The sequence below is a fragment of the Musa acuminata genome, chromosome BXJ2-6, assembly GCF_036884655.1.
Source record: "Musa acuminata AAA Group cultivar baxijiao chromosome BXJ2-6, Cavendish_Baxijiao_AAA, whole genome shotgun sequence".
NCBI lineage: Eukaryota > Viridiplantae > Streptophyta > Magnoliopsida > Zingiberales > Musaceae > Musa > Musa acuminata.
In genome coordinates, this window is record NC_088343.1 from 7,515,829 (window position 1) to 7,534,950 (window position 19,122).

The following is a 19,122-nucleotide window of genomic DNA, read 5'->3' on the forward strand; positions in this document are numbered from 1 at the left end:
GTTTCTGATCAGTACAGTACTGTTGGGTAGTGTGTCCATGAAATGTTTTCCATAGGTTTTTTGGCGAGGCGGCGTTTTGCGATCTCCCATGGATGGAGCTCACATGCATGTGATGTGACCACGAATCGGGTGAGAGCAATGGTGATGTAGCGCTGACTACCCATACATCATCGGGCACGGCACGGAAGCCAAGGCACAAGGCTCTTCCCTTCGTTGCCCATCACGCCACCCACGAAGGAGACGCCTCGCCTCGGCTCCCACCATCCATCATCGGGCATACCCCTCCTCCTCCTCCGGTGGCCCAACCGTGAAAACGTTGACCCCGACACCCTCTTCCCCCTCGCGGTAAATCCCGTCTTCGTCAATCCCTATCAGAACCAAAGCAAACCAAACACGATGAACTCCTCCCCCCTCCCTCCTCCCTACACACCCAACTCCTCTATCGTTATTGCTTTATTGTTCTTGTTGCTACAGACCCAAAACCACCCTCCACTTCTTGAGTTCTTGTCGCTGCCACCCACCCATGCCGCCCTCCGCCGGCCGGCCCGATGACTTCAACGAGGACGACTTCGAGGAGTACAACCCCCACCCCTACCTCGGCGGATATGACATCGCGCTCACCTACGGCGATCCCCTCCCCCCCTCGTCCGCCACCTGCTACCCCATCTCCTCCTCCGCCTCCCCTCCTTCAGAGCAGACAACCCCCCCTCCCCCTCACGCTACCACTCCTACCTTCGACCATGGTTTGCCGGAGAAGTACCAACCGGAGCCCTTCCCGTCGCCAGACCTGTTCAGGAGCTGGCCCTACTCCACCTGGGAGGACCGCCAGATCTACCACGGTGATGCCGAAGCCGGCGGTGGCTGGAACGGCTGGAGGCGGGCGCTGGATTACCTCTTCGGCCACGCGCAAGGGTACGGCGAGATGCGCGTCGGCGTCGACAGTGACGGGATTCCCATCTATGCCAACAAGAAGCTGGGCGGGGCTGAGTCCGTCGTGGTAGAGGTCGAGCCTGCTCCGGTGCAGAGGCTGGAGTTCTACCATCCTGATAGTGTGAGTTGGAAATATGAACCTTCTCCGAACAATTCTCGGTCGCTTTGCATCTTTGGATCCCATCCTAATTCCGACATTGTTGTGCGGACGGAATTAATCGACTACGAACCTTTAATCTGGAAATCTTGCATCTTTCTTGACAGCAATGTGGGAAACTTGGAACTTTTCTTGAAGCAATTTGGAAATCTTGAAACTAATCTTTGAGCATAATTTGGAAATCTTGGACTTTTCTTGAAGCAATTTCGCAAGTTTTCTCATTCGATTCTGCCTTCTTTTTATGCGTGTTTCTTGCTGCGCGGACAAGTGTGAGCGAACTGACGACTGTTCTTGAGCTTTGTTTGGCCAGATTTTGGTGGTTGCATTCTGAATTTTTCTCGCTTCCTTGTAGAGGGCGGCATCATGCTACGGTGAGACAACAGAGGAGAGGCATGGTTATGAGAATCCTGTTCTTGCTTACAACAAGCACTACTCCGAGGGGGCTCTTCCAGTGGCGATCGATCCAAATGAGTCCGTTTGGCATCAGAAACTGAGCCACCATGAGGCTTACCGAGATCAAGTGCATCACTTTCACTTTGAATTTGTTGGCTTCTTGTCAGCTCATGGACCTCGTGTGATTCTTGTTGAAAGCAATGTTCGTCCCCTTTGTTTTACTTCGTGTAGGCATTTGATGAAAGAGATCATGTGACTGCCTTTTTCGGAGGCGCTGCTGTCGCCTACGATAGGCACCACTACGAGCAGCCACTGCATCTGCAAGTTGAGCCAATTGAAACAGCTCGGTCTCGCAGATCAAGCTGCAGTGAGGAGGTCTATCAGGAGTCAACATGCTCAAAGTCAGATTGGGTGAGTAGAGGATCTCATTCTCGAGTATCATGTGGTTCATATAACTTGTTGGCATACTCTGATAGACATCACTGTTCGAATCGATTATGCTCGGCCTTATGGCCATCCTGGTTTATTTGTTTGCAGAAGAATTCCATGTCCTACTATGATGATCGAGATAATGAAAGCAGTTTCTTTGCAAGTTCAAGCTTTGCCTATGATAGGTATTCCCATAAGCCGTCCGATCATGTCGAGCTCGAGCCTTTCAAGCCAACATGGCCCCAGAATACGGGTTACTATGAAGTCTATGAAAACGAGGAGTCTCCCAAGTTGAACTGGGCAAGTACCTAATCTTACATGCATTTTGTGTATGTACACCATGTCTTGTTTTTTGTATTTGTTTTCATGTTTTGATCCCAAAATGCTTTCTACTATGCTCAAAATGTTAATGTTTCGGCCACAAATTTCTTTTTCTAATTTATAGTGAAAATTTTATATAATTGCTCACTTGTCACAGTGTGATTGTGGCTTTTAACTGGAATCGTACACACACACCCCAATTTCTCTTTCATTATGTGATGATTGTTCTTTTTACTGGTAATAGAGATCAAGTTACAATGAGGATTCCCCTTTGTGAGTGGCATTCATATTTTCTATATTTGTATGATTGATAGCATTCATTTATGCTCACAAAACCAATAATTCCTTATGTTAGTCCTATTGTTGTTCTGCATTCAGAATTCAATGCTGATTGGTGATGAAGGGGACAAAACAACCATTTCTGAAGCTCCTAGCTATTCCATCCAAAGCCAGTATTATGAGCAGGCCCAGAGCGCTCAGCTTGAGCCTTACAAGGCAACATGGTCCCAGTGGCCAAGTTATTATGAAGCCCACAATGAACATGTGAGTAACATTGGCTCCTTATGTTTTCTCTGTTTCAGTTTGGTTTTTGAACTTTTTTTGCTAGGCATATATTTAGTTCCTGTGCTTGTATCTGTTTGGCATTTTCTTTGATTAAATAATCATTTGTGTTTTAGTTGACTTCAAAAAAAAAAGAAGAAGATGTGTTTGAATTTGTGGTGTTGTGAATGTTTCGTGCAAGAAAAAAAGATTATATCGTAAAGGACTAGGTTTCCGGCATTCGCATATGGGAACTGTGTTTTCTCATCGCTTCTAAGTCAAAAGTACTTTTTATTTGGTCGGTCAATAAGTTGAGGTGGATTGTATGTCTCGTGACAATTAATGGATATTCCTTCGTGTCGTGCCCTTGAAATAAATATAAATATAAAAAAAAAAATCATTAGTAGTGCGCCGACTGTGACTAAGATTGTACAGCATGTAAAAGCTTGTTGATTGGAGACTAAATGTAGTATGGTAGTCTTAATAGCTTAAAAAAAATTACTAATTTTTTTTTTATTTTCTTTGAAAATTAGACTTGATTCCATTTTTATCGGCAATGAGAAGAGGACTAGTGGGAATTTTGAATGAGGAATTAGAATGTGATTAAAATCAACTAAGAGACCTCTCAGTTCAGAAAAACTTACTGGAGAAGAATAATAAGATTCAAGGAAAAAATCTGCATCAACCTGAGTGCATTCTTTAACTGCTTAGTTGTAGGATCGTCCCACTTGAAGTCTTATACGAGATGATGTGGGTCAGTCATTTAGCAAACATGCTATCGAAATGGTTTCCGACTCCAGCTGCATTTGTGAACATGCACTATGACTTGTGTTTGTACGTACGTACTCCATCAGCAATTCTGTGATAAGATGATCGATGTTCATATGCGCATGTTTTGTTGTGAGTGATTATATATTTGCAACCAACCAAGATCATGCTTGACTTAAAAGGTCAACTACTTTCTCGACACAAATCTGTTTGACATGGTCAACTTTCTTGACACGAATCTATTATGCACTACGTACTTTTGGAACTCACAGGGCAGCGATTGGCATCTGGACCCCTTCCCCAACTTCTCGGAGTAGGATGTGTAATCGACTGCTCCACGACACTTTCGTCTCGGTCATGAAGCATCATCGCAAATCTGTATGGTGACACAGTTCATCCAGTGTACGGTCATGAAGTATCATCTCAACACTTTAGCGGAATCTGTTTGTTTATGATCGAGTCAAAAATGCATGCATGGCGACAGTGTGATTTATTTTTAATGTACATTTGTGAGCGCGTGCTACTGTTGTTGAGTTTTGCTAGATCTTATTCCTCGTGTGGTGTAGCTTGAGTTTTGGTGATGCATGGCCGCTTGATTAGTAGGTTATGTTACGAGGAAATTTTTATGTACGTGCGTGGTCGTCCTGCTGACTCACCAATATCGATTTGGATCTTCGTATGAGTAGCAGTACGCAGTGAAGTCAGGGCGATGGCGATGCCGATACGGTTATCCATGCTGCTAGATAAATACAATTTACAAGATCTTTTAACGAGATACAACCAATCCAGTCACAGTAACAGCTCGGTTTCCCTTTGGCTTTGGACCACAAATGCTCATAACCATCCATAAACAGCATCGTGAACCTCCTGAACAATAATATATATATATATATATATATATATATATGCTTTCTCTTCTGTCTATTCTGTTTATATTTCCGGAAATGTGGTATATAAATTGAATATAAGAATATGGATAGATGGGGAGGTGTCTCGTCGAACTTTGATCAAAAGCCTCCCGAGAGGTGACATGGAGATCAAATCATGAGAGAACAGCAACAGCACCACAGCAAGGTCATTCCTGCATCCTTCTGACCAATCTGGCATCCGAGGAAATCAATTTATGTTACAGATGCAATAATCAAAACAACTGGTAGAATAAGCTCGTGGAACCATCGCCGAATGACCTCAGCCCTGCTGGCTTAACCACAGCTCTGCACAATGGGCATGTCCGTTCTCTTTCAAACCTGAAAATTTTCACATCTGGGTCAAGAACAGGAACACTCAGAACGTGATTCCAACTCCAATAATAATGCATATGAAAGTAAGAGGAATGCTAGGAACTACATCATATATGTATTTATGTATGTATGTATGATTAACATCACAAGAAGGGGATACAGAACTTTTAACTTATTTTCATCGAAAGCAAGCACAGTGGTGACACTTCAAAAAATCCCCACTTATCTAATGCAAAAGGGAGGTAAGAGAACAGTCTTATCCATGTGTTTTTACAACATGGCCTTCTGCTTGGATCAAGTAGATGCACATATTTAGCTCACATTTTTTATAGATGATTAGACCAGAGTGGTAAACTTCCAATTTCAAAAAACCTACAAGGCTGTATACAGAAAAATCCTAGCAAAAGAGGAAAGGAAAAGCAAGAAAAACTAAGAATGTTGAGAAGCTTAGGCATGATAATGTTACCATTCAGAGACACAGTCTTCACAAAAGATGTGTTTACAACGAAGTAGAATAGGAGCGTGCATCTTCTCTTGGCAAATGGCACACATATCACCAGCTGTAATTACCTGCATTTGTTACATAACAAGTGATATGAATCGTCAACATCACCAAAAAAAAAAGAAAAAAAAGGAATATTTGCAATGTGCATATAAAACCCTAATAGGGTTCCTAAATATTTATTACAATAGATTTTAGAAAAGAAATATGTATTCACTAATTATATTGATGTTATTAAAGATATGTATAATAATGTAGCTACTAGTGTTAGAACTATAGGGAGTGTATCCAGTGAGTTTCCTATTAGCATAGGATTACATCAAATATCTACATTAAGTTCCTAAATTTTCACTTTGATAATGGACGAACTTGCTAATTATCTACATGATAGACCTCTATGGTGTATACTATTTGCTGATAATATTGTCTTACTTGGTAAAACCCTAAGTGAAATTAATTATAAACTTGAGCTATGGAGGCAAACCTTAGAAACTAAAGATTTTAGATTAAGTAGGACTAAAACTAAATATTCTAAATGTAAATTTAGTAATTATAGGAATAGACAAGAGAATATATTGAATCAATTAAATAAAAACTTTAGGTATATTGAATCAATTATTCATCAAGATGAAGAGATCATGAAGACATTATGCATCGAGTAAAAACATGATGATTAAAATGGCAAGAGGCGTTAGGAGTCTTGTGTGATCATCGAGATTAAAAGAAAAAATTTACAAGACAGTTGTGAGACCAATAATATTTCATGGATCTGAGTATTGGACAGTCAAAAACAACATATACAAAAAGTTTATGTTGTCGAGATATGATTGTTGAGATAGATGCATAGTTACCAAGAAAGATAAGAAAAGAAATACTATTATTCGTGAACAACTAAGTATCATTTCGATAAAGGATAAGATAAGAAAAAAATTATTTCAGGTGATATGAACATATGATTAGGAGATCTCTAGATACGATAATAAGAAGAGGTTAACTGATTAATATTAGTCGTACGAGGAGAGATTGAGGAAGACCTAAAAGTATTTTAATAAAAACTATAAATAAATATTTAAGTACTCTGAACTTAACTACATATATGACTTTGTACAGATCTCAATGACAACAAAAGATTCATGCAGTCAACCCCAAATGGTTGGGACTAACAATTTTGTTGTTGTTGTTGTTATACGATACCTTGATGTTTGGCCCTACATGATAGAAAGAATTTTTAAGACTCTCTTCCATAAGGAAAACTATTCTTTTTGTTTACAATCATGAATCAATGATTAATATGATATTTCAAATCAAACAAAATGCAAGTAACAAACCTATTTCTCATATCAAGATAACAACTGAGTAGATAGTTCTGCTTTTTTCCCTTTATTTTTTGCAACAATCAGCAAACAACAAGATCACATACTCTTCATACAATGTAATTAATTGGATGCATAAATCATTGGACAGAACGAAGCTCAAAAAGTAGCCTTCTTAAAGTATCTTAATGGCAAGAACTTTACTGCTTGAGTACATGACCATTGAAAAATGTAGTGTTAGAGACATCCTTGTCCACAATACAAAATGGTACAATTGAGTTTCTGAAAATAATGACACACCAAATGTCAATTTAGCCACTTATTCTAGCCAAGGGTCACTAGACCTACAGCATGAGGGAACACAATGAGCTTGACAGCACAATAAAATGGTGGCCGCAGGGCTTAAACTACTATAAGTACCATGTTTGACAATGTAGATTACATTTCCAACTTTATCTTTCCAAAAACCACAGTCTTCATCCAGCAGTAGTTATCTTCATTGTCTGCTCAACTCCAAGAGAAATAGGTGTTCATCATGTATAATATTTTCAATAGTCGTTTGTCGTTAATTGCTAATGCATCCATGATTTATCACATTATATAAATTGAGGCATTCTGAGATTGTTAATTAGTGTAAAAGATTGTTCAAGAAGATGATGTACCTTCACAATTTATGTTCCATCTTCTAAATTCTGTTCATTGGGTGTAAGTTTATGTTTGTTAGATGGACATTTCTATCCACAACAGGATTGGTGACCCTTCTAGAGTCTTAATTTTTCAAATGAAGGATTTCTGAGAATTGCTATTTGATGAATGAACTTGAACGACAACACTAAGATGGATTTTTTCTGCTGTCAATCTGCAACAAGGTATTTAGGTAAGTTCCTTTTGCCGTAATTTTGCCTACATAAGCAGATAGGTGCCACCTTCACAGGATCTACATGAGAAATATATTGGCCACTTTTCCATCATAGATCTTCCTTGGAACCTGGGCATAACTTTTCTCGATATTCCATAGTGTGATTGTGAGTTAGTTTGATTCCAACCATGGAATGATGACAAACAACTTGGACTATGATGAGGATGATTTATATTTCACTAACCACATATTGGATGATGTTTTTTTACCACTCTCATGCATCTTGCCAGCATCCAGAAAAGGAGGTCATGTTTAGGTATATCCTTAGTTGCTAAGTGTTATAAAGAGGAAAAAGAAGATAGTCCTATATCATGCAAAAAGGATTGTAAAAACAGATAACTGTTTTTGAGAGAAATTATCTCAGAAAGACAACAAAAAATAATTAATGGCAATATATATAACCAAATTCGACATATAAACTACAGGTGCATGAATATGAGTACAATCAATAAAAAAATGTACTGTGTTGTAACCATATTGTAAATAAACTAAAAAGAGCACAGAACCAGTACCAAATTATGGCAAAGGACTTTAAAGATGCAACACGTAATTAAAAGCATTTGACATTGACATAAATCTGTGTTGACTAGAAATATATCTTAAAGCATTTGATAAAGAATGATAAACAAATACAATATGCGAGATGGACAAAATTAAGATTTCATATATTTTGGAACAGATCAAGACTTCACCTGTTCAGCTGTTGCATAAGACCCATAACTTACATCCTTGCATGATAGCGCCTTAAACGCAGAAATAAATGATTGAACCTGGAATTATAACCTCAAAAATATCAAAGAGGATTCGTTTTTTATAATTCATGAAGATGTTTGCCAACCTGAAAACTTCAACTTGATGGGCACTTTTAAGAATATTAAAACTACTACTGGAAACTCATTATGGAAAAACAGTAAAATACTACACCTTCTCTACTGCTGATGTCAACTTCAAAGTAAGGTATAGCCCCGTAGTCAGAGATGAAAAGAAGCTCCCATATTCCTTGTTCAGGAAAAATCGGTACCAAACAGGAGTTGGCAAAAAAGAACGGTACAAAAGTAGAAGGTACTCCACAAGAGTAAGCATTTGACACTGGTAAAGAAATAAACGTATGAGTTACAACTATCCAAAAATCATATACTATAGCACAAGAAAAGCAAATGATTTTCCGAAGGACATGAAACTAAGATGAAATTAAAAATTAGAAATAATTAAAACAAAAGAAATGACTTTATGAAATAGCATGACTTCTTTTCCCATAACCAGAAATGGCAATGCATGGAACATCATGAGATTGATACAAGAATAAACAAGCAAAGGACTCGATTTACTGATATAGAATTCCACAACATAACATTATTGCCAGCCATCTAAACTATAAAGAAATGACACCAAAAAAAAACAATCACATAAAGTTATTAATTAATGAAAACATTAAAAATGACTAACCTGCTGACGATAGTTACGACCTTTACGATCTTTGTAATACACCAAGAGAATACACTTCACAACCATAGCTGTTTGCCGCACCATTATATCTAGACAAAAGTACTCAATAAGTAGTTGTATAGCTATGGATCCAGGATATTGTCACTATAAGGTTACAACAAATGATCCTAAATAAATATAAATTTAACAAGTAATAAACCTAGAACTCGTTCAGTGTCAAACAAATAAAAGATACAATAGAACTGATATCATAAGTTTCAGTAAGGTGGATTGAATATACTAGCAGTTTAAATAACACTTGGTTTTTGTAGAATAAATAGCATATAGTGAAATAAAGAATTACAAGAACAACCAAAGAAAGATGGACAAAGAGGCCAAAGGCCAACGACAAAAGAAACTACATTTGACATTAAAAAACTATATAAATATATTTACATAGCCCTATGTAACATCCCGATTAATCCCACACTAGAAGTAGGCTAAGATTAAGATTGACTTGTAATGATGGTTGTACTACTATAAACCTCAGCTTAAGCATTTTTAGACGGTAATTTAAGCTCAACGAAGTTGACAGGACAGTTATCCCATCAGGTCGGGTCATGACAATTGATATCAGAGTCAACCTACTATTGAGGCATGGTGAAAAGTTTGAATAGGAAAGGACTATCTGTGGACGGGTCAAAGGATACATCATACCGTGGAACCACCGTTGAGCTATGCCTCAAATGTACAATGTCAGGATTTGATCTGGGCTATATTGGACCTTGATCAAGGACATCAAGCCCTTAAGTAAGGAAGATTGAAATACCCCGATTAGTCTCACATCTGAAGTAGGCTAAGATTAAAATTAACTTATAAGAATCTAATGGGTGTATCAAAAACAACCTACTATTGGGGCATGATAAGAGGCTCGAATAGAAAAAATCTATCCGTGGATGGAGTCAAAGGACATGTCACAGCATGGAGCTACCACTAGGCACAACAAATTTGACAGGCTAGTTATCCCATCAGATCGAGTCATGACACCTTAATTGTAGCCAAATAGAATATCTCTCTAAATAAACCTCATGCTATAGTTGTAATCTCCCAAACTTGAATCCTAATGACTAAATTAAAGATCATCTTCGAACTAGTACAAACCATCCTTAAATCTATTACAATTAATCTCAATCTAGACTAACCAAACTAAAATATGGATAAAAATTGATAGAATAACTTTGATAAGTGCAAAATAATGTCAATGAACTCATGGTTTATATTTACTCCTTAAGGATTTTCAATGATCTAATAATTACTATTATAACTAAAATACCTCCATGAAAATGATAAGAGTACTTTCAAGAGGACCCTTTATCTACCATTTCACAATAGATGATTCCACTTTAGATTTGTCATTATTAATAGTGCATCATTACACCACAATCATGTTTAGCATCATATTGTCTTATTGTCCTACCCCATGCTTTGCAATGGGGATCCATATCCACCTTCCAGTAAACAGATATTACGAAAATGACAGCTAGCAAACAGCATGGACAAAACTGCACCAGCACCTAAACCATTTGGTATGTTATACAAGATACACATATATCTAGAAGTTACGAATATGTGCATCTTAGCATGGGAATTATTCCCACTTTCCAATAAACAAGAATTAAGAAAATGGCTGATAAAACACAGCACCTATGCCTTTTATTTGTCATAAATATGCCAATAAGCTGCACATAATCCATTTTTTTCTTGGATGGTCCTGCAACTTTTGGCTTCCAAATCCAAGAAAACCAAATTTTTACCTATATGACCACAGGTAATTGTGAAATCCAGCATGACTGATGCACAACATAAACCTACATAGAGGAATAGGACATGCAAAAGGGCGTTCTTCAAAGAATACATGAATATTTTTCATTTGACTCTAAAGTTACGAAAGCTTAATTAATTTACCTTATGCAAGAAAGAAAATAAATATATGACATCATGAAAGGCGGAGAATTAAATCTTAGACAAGAAAGAAATTTCACTCGACATATAACAAGTACATGCAACCGAAAGTATAATATTTGGAAGGGTTAACTAAGATCAGTGGATACCATTGACCAAGATAATAAATATGGCATGCCAAAATTGTGGTATTGCTTTGGGAGAAAACATGATAAGTGGGTATAAGATATCATCATTTCGGTACCACCAGTAGATGCCAAATATATGTAACATGGAGAAAAATGCAGTTCCGACAAGCACAGTCAATTTTCGCTCTCCCTGCAGAGACCAATAACCAGTAAATGTGAGAACGAACCAAGTATTAATAAACATGAGTCTACCCAGTGCTACATAAGTGAAAAAAAATGAGAACTTTGCAATACCAAAAGTGCCCCTAAAAACTAATATAAATCTATAATAGCAAACTAACATTGTTGAATGGTTGACCTGTCTTCATGAATTGCTGCTTCTTAGAAGCACAGGTCTCAAACCATTAACAAACAGTGGATATCAATCTAATCATCCAACAAGGAACTGCTTGTTATCAATCCAGCCATCTGACAAGGAAATCAATCTGCATTACCAAGTACTAACTATGTAGAAATTGGTTGTAGAGATCAAGTCATAGGGGGGTCACGAATGCATGCATTGATAATTGGGTTATCAAATGGGCAGTTCCTTTAAAGTTTTCTACCTCAATTCCTTCAATTTCACCAAGAACAGCTAATCAAAGTTTACCATTGTCGATATGGATAATGGGTGGCTGAAGTCTATGAAATAGTTACACTCCACATTAAAAATCATTTGAAGCAACCGAACTAGGAGCAACTCTCATTCAATATCCCAAAGACCATTAGTCAAGGCAAATGTGTAATGTGTGTCAACTAAGTTTCTAGAGTCTCTGAACATTTCTTAAATATGTTATTATAGAGATCTCAAAAGCACCTGCAAGACTTTGAAACTCATAAGCATAAAAGTTCAACAAAAATCTTGACTCTATCCCTTACAGAATTCAATAATTAAATAGAAAAAGAGCATAGAACTAAACTGTCTGAATAATTAGAAAATGGGTGCGGTCTATTTATCTTCAATGTACAGTAGGTTTAAATTGTATAACCATCAATTCAGTCGACAAATTAGCATTGTCAGCCAATAAATTTTTATCATCTATGTTGAACCCAACAACTACCACCCACCCAAAACATCTGTCAACAAACAGGCTTTGCAATTCACAAGTGACCACAGAGGAGACAAGAGACACAAATTCATGATTTGTAATTATTATTTAATAGCATTCTTGAATGCAACTACATTAACAAATTTGGTTTACTATGATGTAGCAAATGGTTGTAAAAACTATGGAAAAACATATGACAAGCTGGTTCTTTATTCAAAAAAACTGTCTCAATATGATAGGATGATGAAAAATGAATGACAAGTGGCACATAGGATGAAAAGAAATCGTTATGTAGTAAAACTAACAAACCTTTAAAGCAGTTTGTTTTTTCAAGATATCATTGGATTTAAACATCACTGCTGAAATCCAAATCGTGACGAAAAAGCCTGCAGTTTTTCAACAAAATCAGCTTTGAATAGTCAGAGAAAAACAAACTAAAGCAAACCAAGACTTTATTTCCATTACAGATAATCCGAAGAGTTTTCCAAGAACATAAGATGCAACTGACATTACCTTGCAAATGCTGTCTGATGAAGACCACCAAAAGAAGCAACGAGAACGGTAGTATTTGCTCGATCCACCGTGCAACCTGCTGAATGTCATATCTCTGATATGATGAATCCCTGTTGCGACCACCCGTCATACTCGCCTCTGCGTCCGTGCTCGGGCCATCAACAGCCGCGATGGATGCTGACACAGAAGATGCGGAAGAGGAGGCTGCCTCTCCGACCCCGCTATTGCTCCCTCCATCTCCTCCTCGGTGCCTCTCTGAGAAAGCAGGGTTCGATTCACCAGAGACACCGCGGCCGCCAGAATTACCCTGTCCACCAGACCAGGCAGTCGAAGGCTGCGGCTGGGTCGACGCCATCCGGAGACTCTCCTGATCGCCACTCCCAATGATCCTAATCGACACCTCGCCACGGTCAGCAACGGCGGATACGGACGACTCATCCACCTGGGCAAGATTCAGCTCCGGCAGGGGAATCAAGCTCTCGGTCTCCGATTGGCTGGCACCAGGCCGCAAGATCCCGGAGTATTCCAAGAGCGCCGACAAAGGCGCGTGGATGAGATTCGCCGAGAAAGGGACAAGGTACCTCCTCGAAGGGCCACCACTGATGCCCCCGCCGGCGGAGGAGGAGGGAAACCGAGACCCGTACGGATCGGAGTCTCCGCCGGGGGTTTCCATGGTGCGGGGGCCAAAGCCGCGGAAGCTCAAGGAACGGCGATCTATGAAGCGAAGACGGGCATCAACGGATCCCGGTTAAGATTTGCAGAGGAGAAATCGGGAGTTGGGATCAATGCAGCGGGATTCCTGGGGGTCAATCCAAAACCCTATTCGGGAAGGGGGATCAATGCAGTGGAGGGGATGCCTCGAGGGAGGAAGGCAGGGAAGGGGACAACGAATTGTTATGAGGTGTTTGTTTTCTTGCAGCCAAGGATTCTCTCTCTCTCTCTCCTTCTTTTTGTCCGATTTGGGTGAGTCGACGGAAGCGGAAGGATCAACCGAGAGCGTTATAATTTAGGAATGCCTTATCGACCCGCTCGTGGATGAATGCCAACAAATAAGAAAAACAAAATAAGTAATATTATTTTCCCCCTAACGTGCTCGGGGCCAACCAAATTGTTATTTCCCAGGTTTTGTTCTCCGTACCCTACAATTAGAACGCCATGTTTGTTTACTACGCCCGGCAAGCAACCAACCACACGATGGCCTCCAGCTCGACCTTAGGCAAACCGATGACCAGCGAGCTGCCGAAGGGAATCCATACCCAGCTACGTATTCTGTCAACGTGCGGGATCAAACCATAATATGTGACTGAATGCTCGACTTCATGACAAAATATATCCACTTAACTGGATATGTCCGGAGCGAGGAAAAGAAAAACCAATAACGCACCACACCAATCGCCTACATAAACACATCAATCGAAGAAATAAAGGTTACCACCACAAGACAGAAAATAAATTTAAAGAAAATCTGATAGAAAAAAATGGACATAATAAACCTGCAAAACTAAGCTGATAGCGAGAAAATCTCAAAACCACCAGAGCTTTCATCATCCTCCAGCTGACAGATTCTATGAAGCTTCTGCCACAGCGGCGCTCAAGAAAGCCTTTCCAGGTTGACGATTAGCAAGTGGGCCATGGCACCCAAGTAACTGCACGATCAAGACATGTCGATAAGAAACCATATCGTTTTCTAGGTGGATAATAGATGACAAAAATGGAATTCTTAAGATGAACATCAGATGTGGTTTTCCACTACCATTGCGAAACATCTGAATGGGGCGAGCAATATATTGTGGGGAGACAATTACTACCAGATGGGTGGTTAGGCCGTAACATGGTGTTGTTCGGGGACGATTACTTCATGTACTGACATTTTACACAGCTGAATAGCAGGAAAAAGGAACTAAACCGAAAAACTTAATGACAAACTCGATGATCTACAGAAAACTTTTCTTGCAGTGTTGGAAAGCATTCATGGCACATAAGAGGATAGAGTAGCCCACCCAACCTCGTGTGCATTGCACATGCCATGCAGCCAACCCTTCTTTTTTGCCCATTTGAAATCTCAATATATCAACCCTAGGGCATTCAAAAGAAACTGATACTAAGAGTTGAAAGCCCGGACTCCACAATCCTCTGCAAGTGCAAAGCACACATCCCACCCCAGTGAAATTATGATAAACACCAACCAACAAATCAGCTTGTAAGCCTAAGGAAACTCAAACAGGTTGACACAGGTAATGTATAAGGCAGCACGATCAAGTTTTTGTCTGAAATAAAACTTACCTTGGCATTGACACCATCTGGAATGATTCTGTTCTCACTCTTCCATTTCGCATATTCAGCACGGCTAAACTTAGTAAAGCCCCTGAAAATTATATTGTCATGTCAGAAACCACACAAGCAAAAAGGAGACATGTTTCTGGCGATCATATAATAGCCTAAAATATTTTGTTTTTAACATGGTTAGACCAGATGTCAGAAACTGGAATTTTGTATATAAGGAACATAGCACCTAGAGCAAGGATGAATTTCACACCAACAATAAATCCGGAGTGGTTTGTATGCCTAGTCAATTGGACTCCCTTTTTAAGGCTTACCACTTTCCGCTGATGATTATCTTCTGACGGCCAGGAAACTTGAACTTAGCATGACAAAGGGCTTCTTGTGCATGATTTCTATTGCTATCCTTGCAGCGAACAGACAGAAGGACCAGACCAATGCTTACCTGAGCACGTCCATCCCAGTCTGGAGCCTATCTGCCCCAGCACAAGAAAGCATTTTGTCAATACGTAGAACATGGAATGGGTGAACTCTCACTCGTAAGTGGAAAGCATCCTTTCCAGCATACTTTGTCATATACTTGTTGCATGCAATACGAGCAGCCTCAAGAGCTTCACTGGAAACATTCTCCTTTTCCCGGCTCACCAGGTGAACACAGAAGGGAAACTCATCAATTCCTTTCTTCTTCATTCCAACATCATAGATCCTAATTTTAGGATCTGGAACACCACGGCAGTACCGTGATTTTGGATATGGTTTATTCTTAATCTGGCGATAACATCTTGCAGGTCCTACATGAAGAATAGCCATCTCAAGGAAAATAAGAAAATGAACATAAACATCATGAGATGCCTAATCTCTATGATCTTAAGTCTTTTTAACTAAGCATAAACCTGCTAAGTGTCCCTGGTTTTAAAAAAATGCATTTATGTTGTACAAAATTGTCCAAGAATTCATAGTACAGACTCTAAGAAACAACAAATTCCATTTTGGAGCAGAATACATATCATAAGCATCTTTTCACAAGTATAGAATTAAAAGCATAGCAGACAGATTATTTCAATGCAGGCTTTTCTGACAAATGCATTTATCCTTCAAACACCTTATTGAGTTACCGACAATATGCAAAATATAAATGAAAATGTATCTCATAATACCACTTTTCAGGCTGCAGGTATAATTACCTGACATTAGTAATTCTTCGTAGCTGGTGGGTTAGCCACCTCAACTGTCTTGCCACCTGCAGTTGAGGCATGATCGCAACCTATAGTGCTACTAATGTGCATGGAGAGAGATTTGTTGGCCCTCATCAGCTTTTGAACGTTGTACTCGATCTCACATGACGGTTGATAACATTGTTCTTTCCACCTACGATATGCACTGCAATATTCAAAAGATCGCTTTCTTATATAGCCAACACCATAGCTGTTGGAAAAACTCAATGAGAAGTTACACAGCCCTCAATTCATCTTTTTGAAATTTACCTGCTAATGTTTGTGACCTCTTAAATGCAGAGCCTACTGTTCATTTGTTAAAGAATTTTGTAATAACCTTCAAGCCCCCATTTTCTTTCCCCCCAAAAAAAACCTACTCCTATGAGTCATGCCATTGATCATAACTCAGAAGGAACTTTTACTTTATCTTAGGCCTCCAAACTTCCAGACGTTCTAAAGTAAACCACACACTATCATATTCCAGGATCCTCTATTTTGCACCATCTACTTTCCAGTTGTCCCCTTTTTTTTTGTTTCGTTAATTACGTAGATGCATTTTTATGTGCCAAATGATCTTAATTACAATTATATATTTTCTTCTCATGATCTGTTATGTGTAACATTTTAAAGATAATTTCAACTATTAAATTTTTAATGGTCAATAAAATAATTATACAACAGTCTTTATCTCACTTCATCATTGAGGCAAAGGTTTTTTTTTTTTTTCATGAGTAGGGTTTGGTAATGAAAAAATAGCATTAAGATTTTAAATTAAAAATTGATAGAAAATCAGCTCAAGTTTCAGGAAAGAAAAAACTTCTTGAAATTTAATCTCTAAACAATGCCAGATATATTATCAAATCGATCGAGACGGGAACAGAATCATTCATACCATCAAAATTCATGGAATGGGACCAAACACTGGAAGATAATATATTGCCGATCGTGTCAATAAAACTAGATATTACTTCTGATCAGTGACCAATTTCGGTGATATATTTCATCCATCGAACGACCACAAGAGACACGATGATCGAAAGTATTAACGCATTGCAAACGACGAGGTAGAGATGGAACAACTTACGCCTCCCCATTATTGCATCCGCCGGCAAAGGATGAGATCTACCCCGCAAACCCTATGGGCGCCACACAGGCAGCTCCTTATATATGGAAAAGGGAAACAAGAGACCGTAACAAGAAAGAACCCACGGAGCGAGGCGGGCCGTGGGCTGACGACACTCACTGGCGATGTGTCACGTCACGAACTCATGAAGCTGCCGCTGGTGGACCAACTTGTACACGGCATGTTTGAAGCAATCGGACTTAAGGCTGATCTGTCGCCAACGTGGTAAGACATGTGCTCATCCTTCTCGTCGACAAAAGAAACAGAGTTGGCATTTTCATGATGGTATTATGGCTTAGAAAACAGAACTCATGACTCTTTTGCACTAAGTTAGTTGGGGTTAATTATATATAATTCTTTTATAATTATACTTCTTTAATATTTTAATTTTTAAATTAAAAAATATTAAAATATTTATAATTATAAAATAAAAGATTTAATCTCATTTATCCTAACAATATTAGTTTTATCGACAGAAGATACAATAAATACATGAATGATACGAAAATGATAGGTAAAAATATAATTTCAACAGTGATAATGGATAGTGACGTCGAATGGATGTGGTGGTGATTAACGATAATGACTCGGTGGTCGACCTTATTGATATCGATCCAAACATCGACAATGAGAAGACAGAGCGATCAGACATCTACATCGAAGGAAGAGGAAGGAAATGAAATATATGCATCTGTATTGCACCATTTTGCCTCCTCTTCCTCCTCAAATGATATTTTGTATCTATGTCAGTCCTAAAGGAGGACATGGAGACAAGTAAGGTAGGCGAATACGATCGATTGATCTCAAAACCCTAGCCAAAATGGTAATTCCCAATCTGAAGGCTAGTCGTAATGCGACAATTCATCATTTCTTCGTTATCTCATTCGTCACCATCTTTTCGATACTCTCCCTCACCACCATAGTGTCGGAGGTGAGTAGGAAAGAGGAAGAGGGTTTATTGTCTCTCCCGTCATTGGATTTATACTCTTCGAGCCTCCATTTTGTATGATAATCAATCATCGTCATCCGATCGAATCCCCTCCAATCACAGGTAGAGTTGATCAGAAAGCAAGTTGATAACCACATCCTCGGGGCATACACATCGTTTGCGAGCCAACTAAAGCTTGAGAGCTCAAAGTAGGAACAACTCTTCACCGAGCTCGGTCACGAATAAGACTCCTCGTCGCCCATCACCCTTTCCTTGAATCCATCATGCCATTGAACGAAGTGACCATCCAAGGCTTTGAGCTCAATGCTTCACTTGCCTCCTCCGACAGTGACAAAGGAGAAAAAGTAGGCAAAGTGATGTGTCGCTCTAAAGGAGAAAAATGAGGCAAAGTGGCGTGACATTGAGGCAGATTGTTATCGACCATTACTATAACAACCATCCACAATATCAGTTTATTGTTAAAATTATCATTTTACTCATCGTTTTTATGTCATTCATGTACTATTAGGTGCTATATCTTTCGTCGATAAAACTAATAGTATTAGAATAAATAAAATTAAATATTTCACTTTTATAACTATATAAATTTTAGTATTAAGTTTTAAAATCTAACGATCAGAACACTAAAGAAATATAACTACATAAACTAATCTATAATTAGTTAGATTGTTGGTTCAATACAATGGCTACTGACTCCAACCAAAATACATGTTCTGATCTACCCTACGTTATTATGATTGGTAGAATACGTGCATAATCAGGTAACAGATGATTTATTTATGTCACAAAATTGAGGATAGTTACATCCAAATACGGACATTTCTCAAATATTAGCTTCATGAAAATACAGATCAAAAGAACATTGATCGAAGCAACTAGTACGAGGAGCCTTTGATGTCCTCGGTGATCTTGATTCCGGCCTGTACA

The 19,122-nt window shown here is 38.8% G+C and overlaps 2 protein-coding genes and 1 pseudogene across 4 annotated transcripts; 1 reads left to right on the top strand and 2 right to left on the bottom strand.

Moving 5' to 3' along the window:
* Window positions 1–221: 221 nt before the first annotated feature.
* On the top strand, window positions 222–4,071 carry LOC135614561 (uncharacterized protein At5g39570-like). Of its 2 annotated transcripts, none has more exons than XM_065112053.1 (6): window positions 222–1,051; window positions 1,440–1,607; window positions 1,712–1,891; window positions 2,021–2,209; window positions 2,609–2,773; window positions 3,811–4,071. In XM_065112053.1, the coding sequence occupies exons 1-6, from the start codon at window positions 524–526 to the stop codon at window positions 3,853–3,855; spliced, it is 1,275 nt and encodes a 424-aa protein (XP_064968125.1). In that variant the 5' UTR covers window positions 222–523; the 3' UTR covers window positions 3,856–4,071. The 2 variants fall into 2 exon arrangements, with proteins under 2 accessions (XP_064968125.1, XP_064968124.1); XM_065112052.1 differs by having other exon boundaries at window positions 229–1,051; window positions 2,018–2,209.
* Window positions 4,072–4,397: 326 nt separating this feature from the next.
* On the bottom strand, window positions 4,398–14,001 carry LOC103987311 (uncharacterized). 2 transcript variants are annotated; one of them, XM_009405576.3, is made up of 9 exons: window positions 13,972–14,001; window positions 12,630–13,898; window positions 12,426–12,502; window positions 11,050–11,218; window positions 8,960–9,048; window positions 8,438–8,602; window positions 8,206–8,283; window positions 5,246–5,349; window positions 4,398–4,785 (listed from the first exon to the last, which is right to left on the bottom strand). In XM_009405576.3, the coding sequence occupies exons 2-9, from the start codon at window positions 13,300–13,302 to the stop codon at window positions 4,680–4,682; spliced, it is 1,461 nt and encodes a 486-aa protein (XP_009403851.2). In that variant the 5' UTR covers window positions 13,303–13,898; window positions 13,972–14,001; the 3' UTR covers window positions 4,398–4,679. The 2 variants fall into 2 exon arrangements, with proteins under 2 accessions (XP_009403851.2, XP_009403852.2); XM_009405577.3 differs by lacking the exon at window positions 13,972–14,001 and having other exon boundaries at window positions 4,398–4,801; window positions 12,630–13,715.
* Window positions 13,680–17,317, bottom strand: LOC103987312 (large ribosomal subunit protein uL16-like; annotated as a pseudogene).
* Window positions 17,318–19,122: the final 1,805 nt, after the last annotated feature.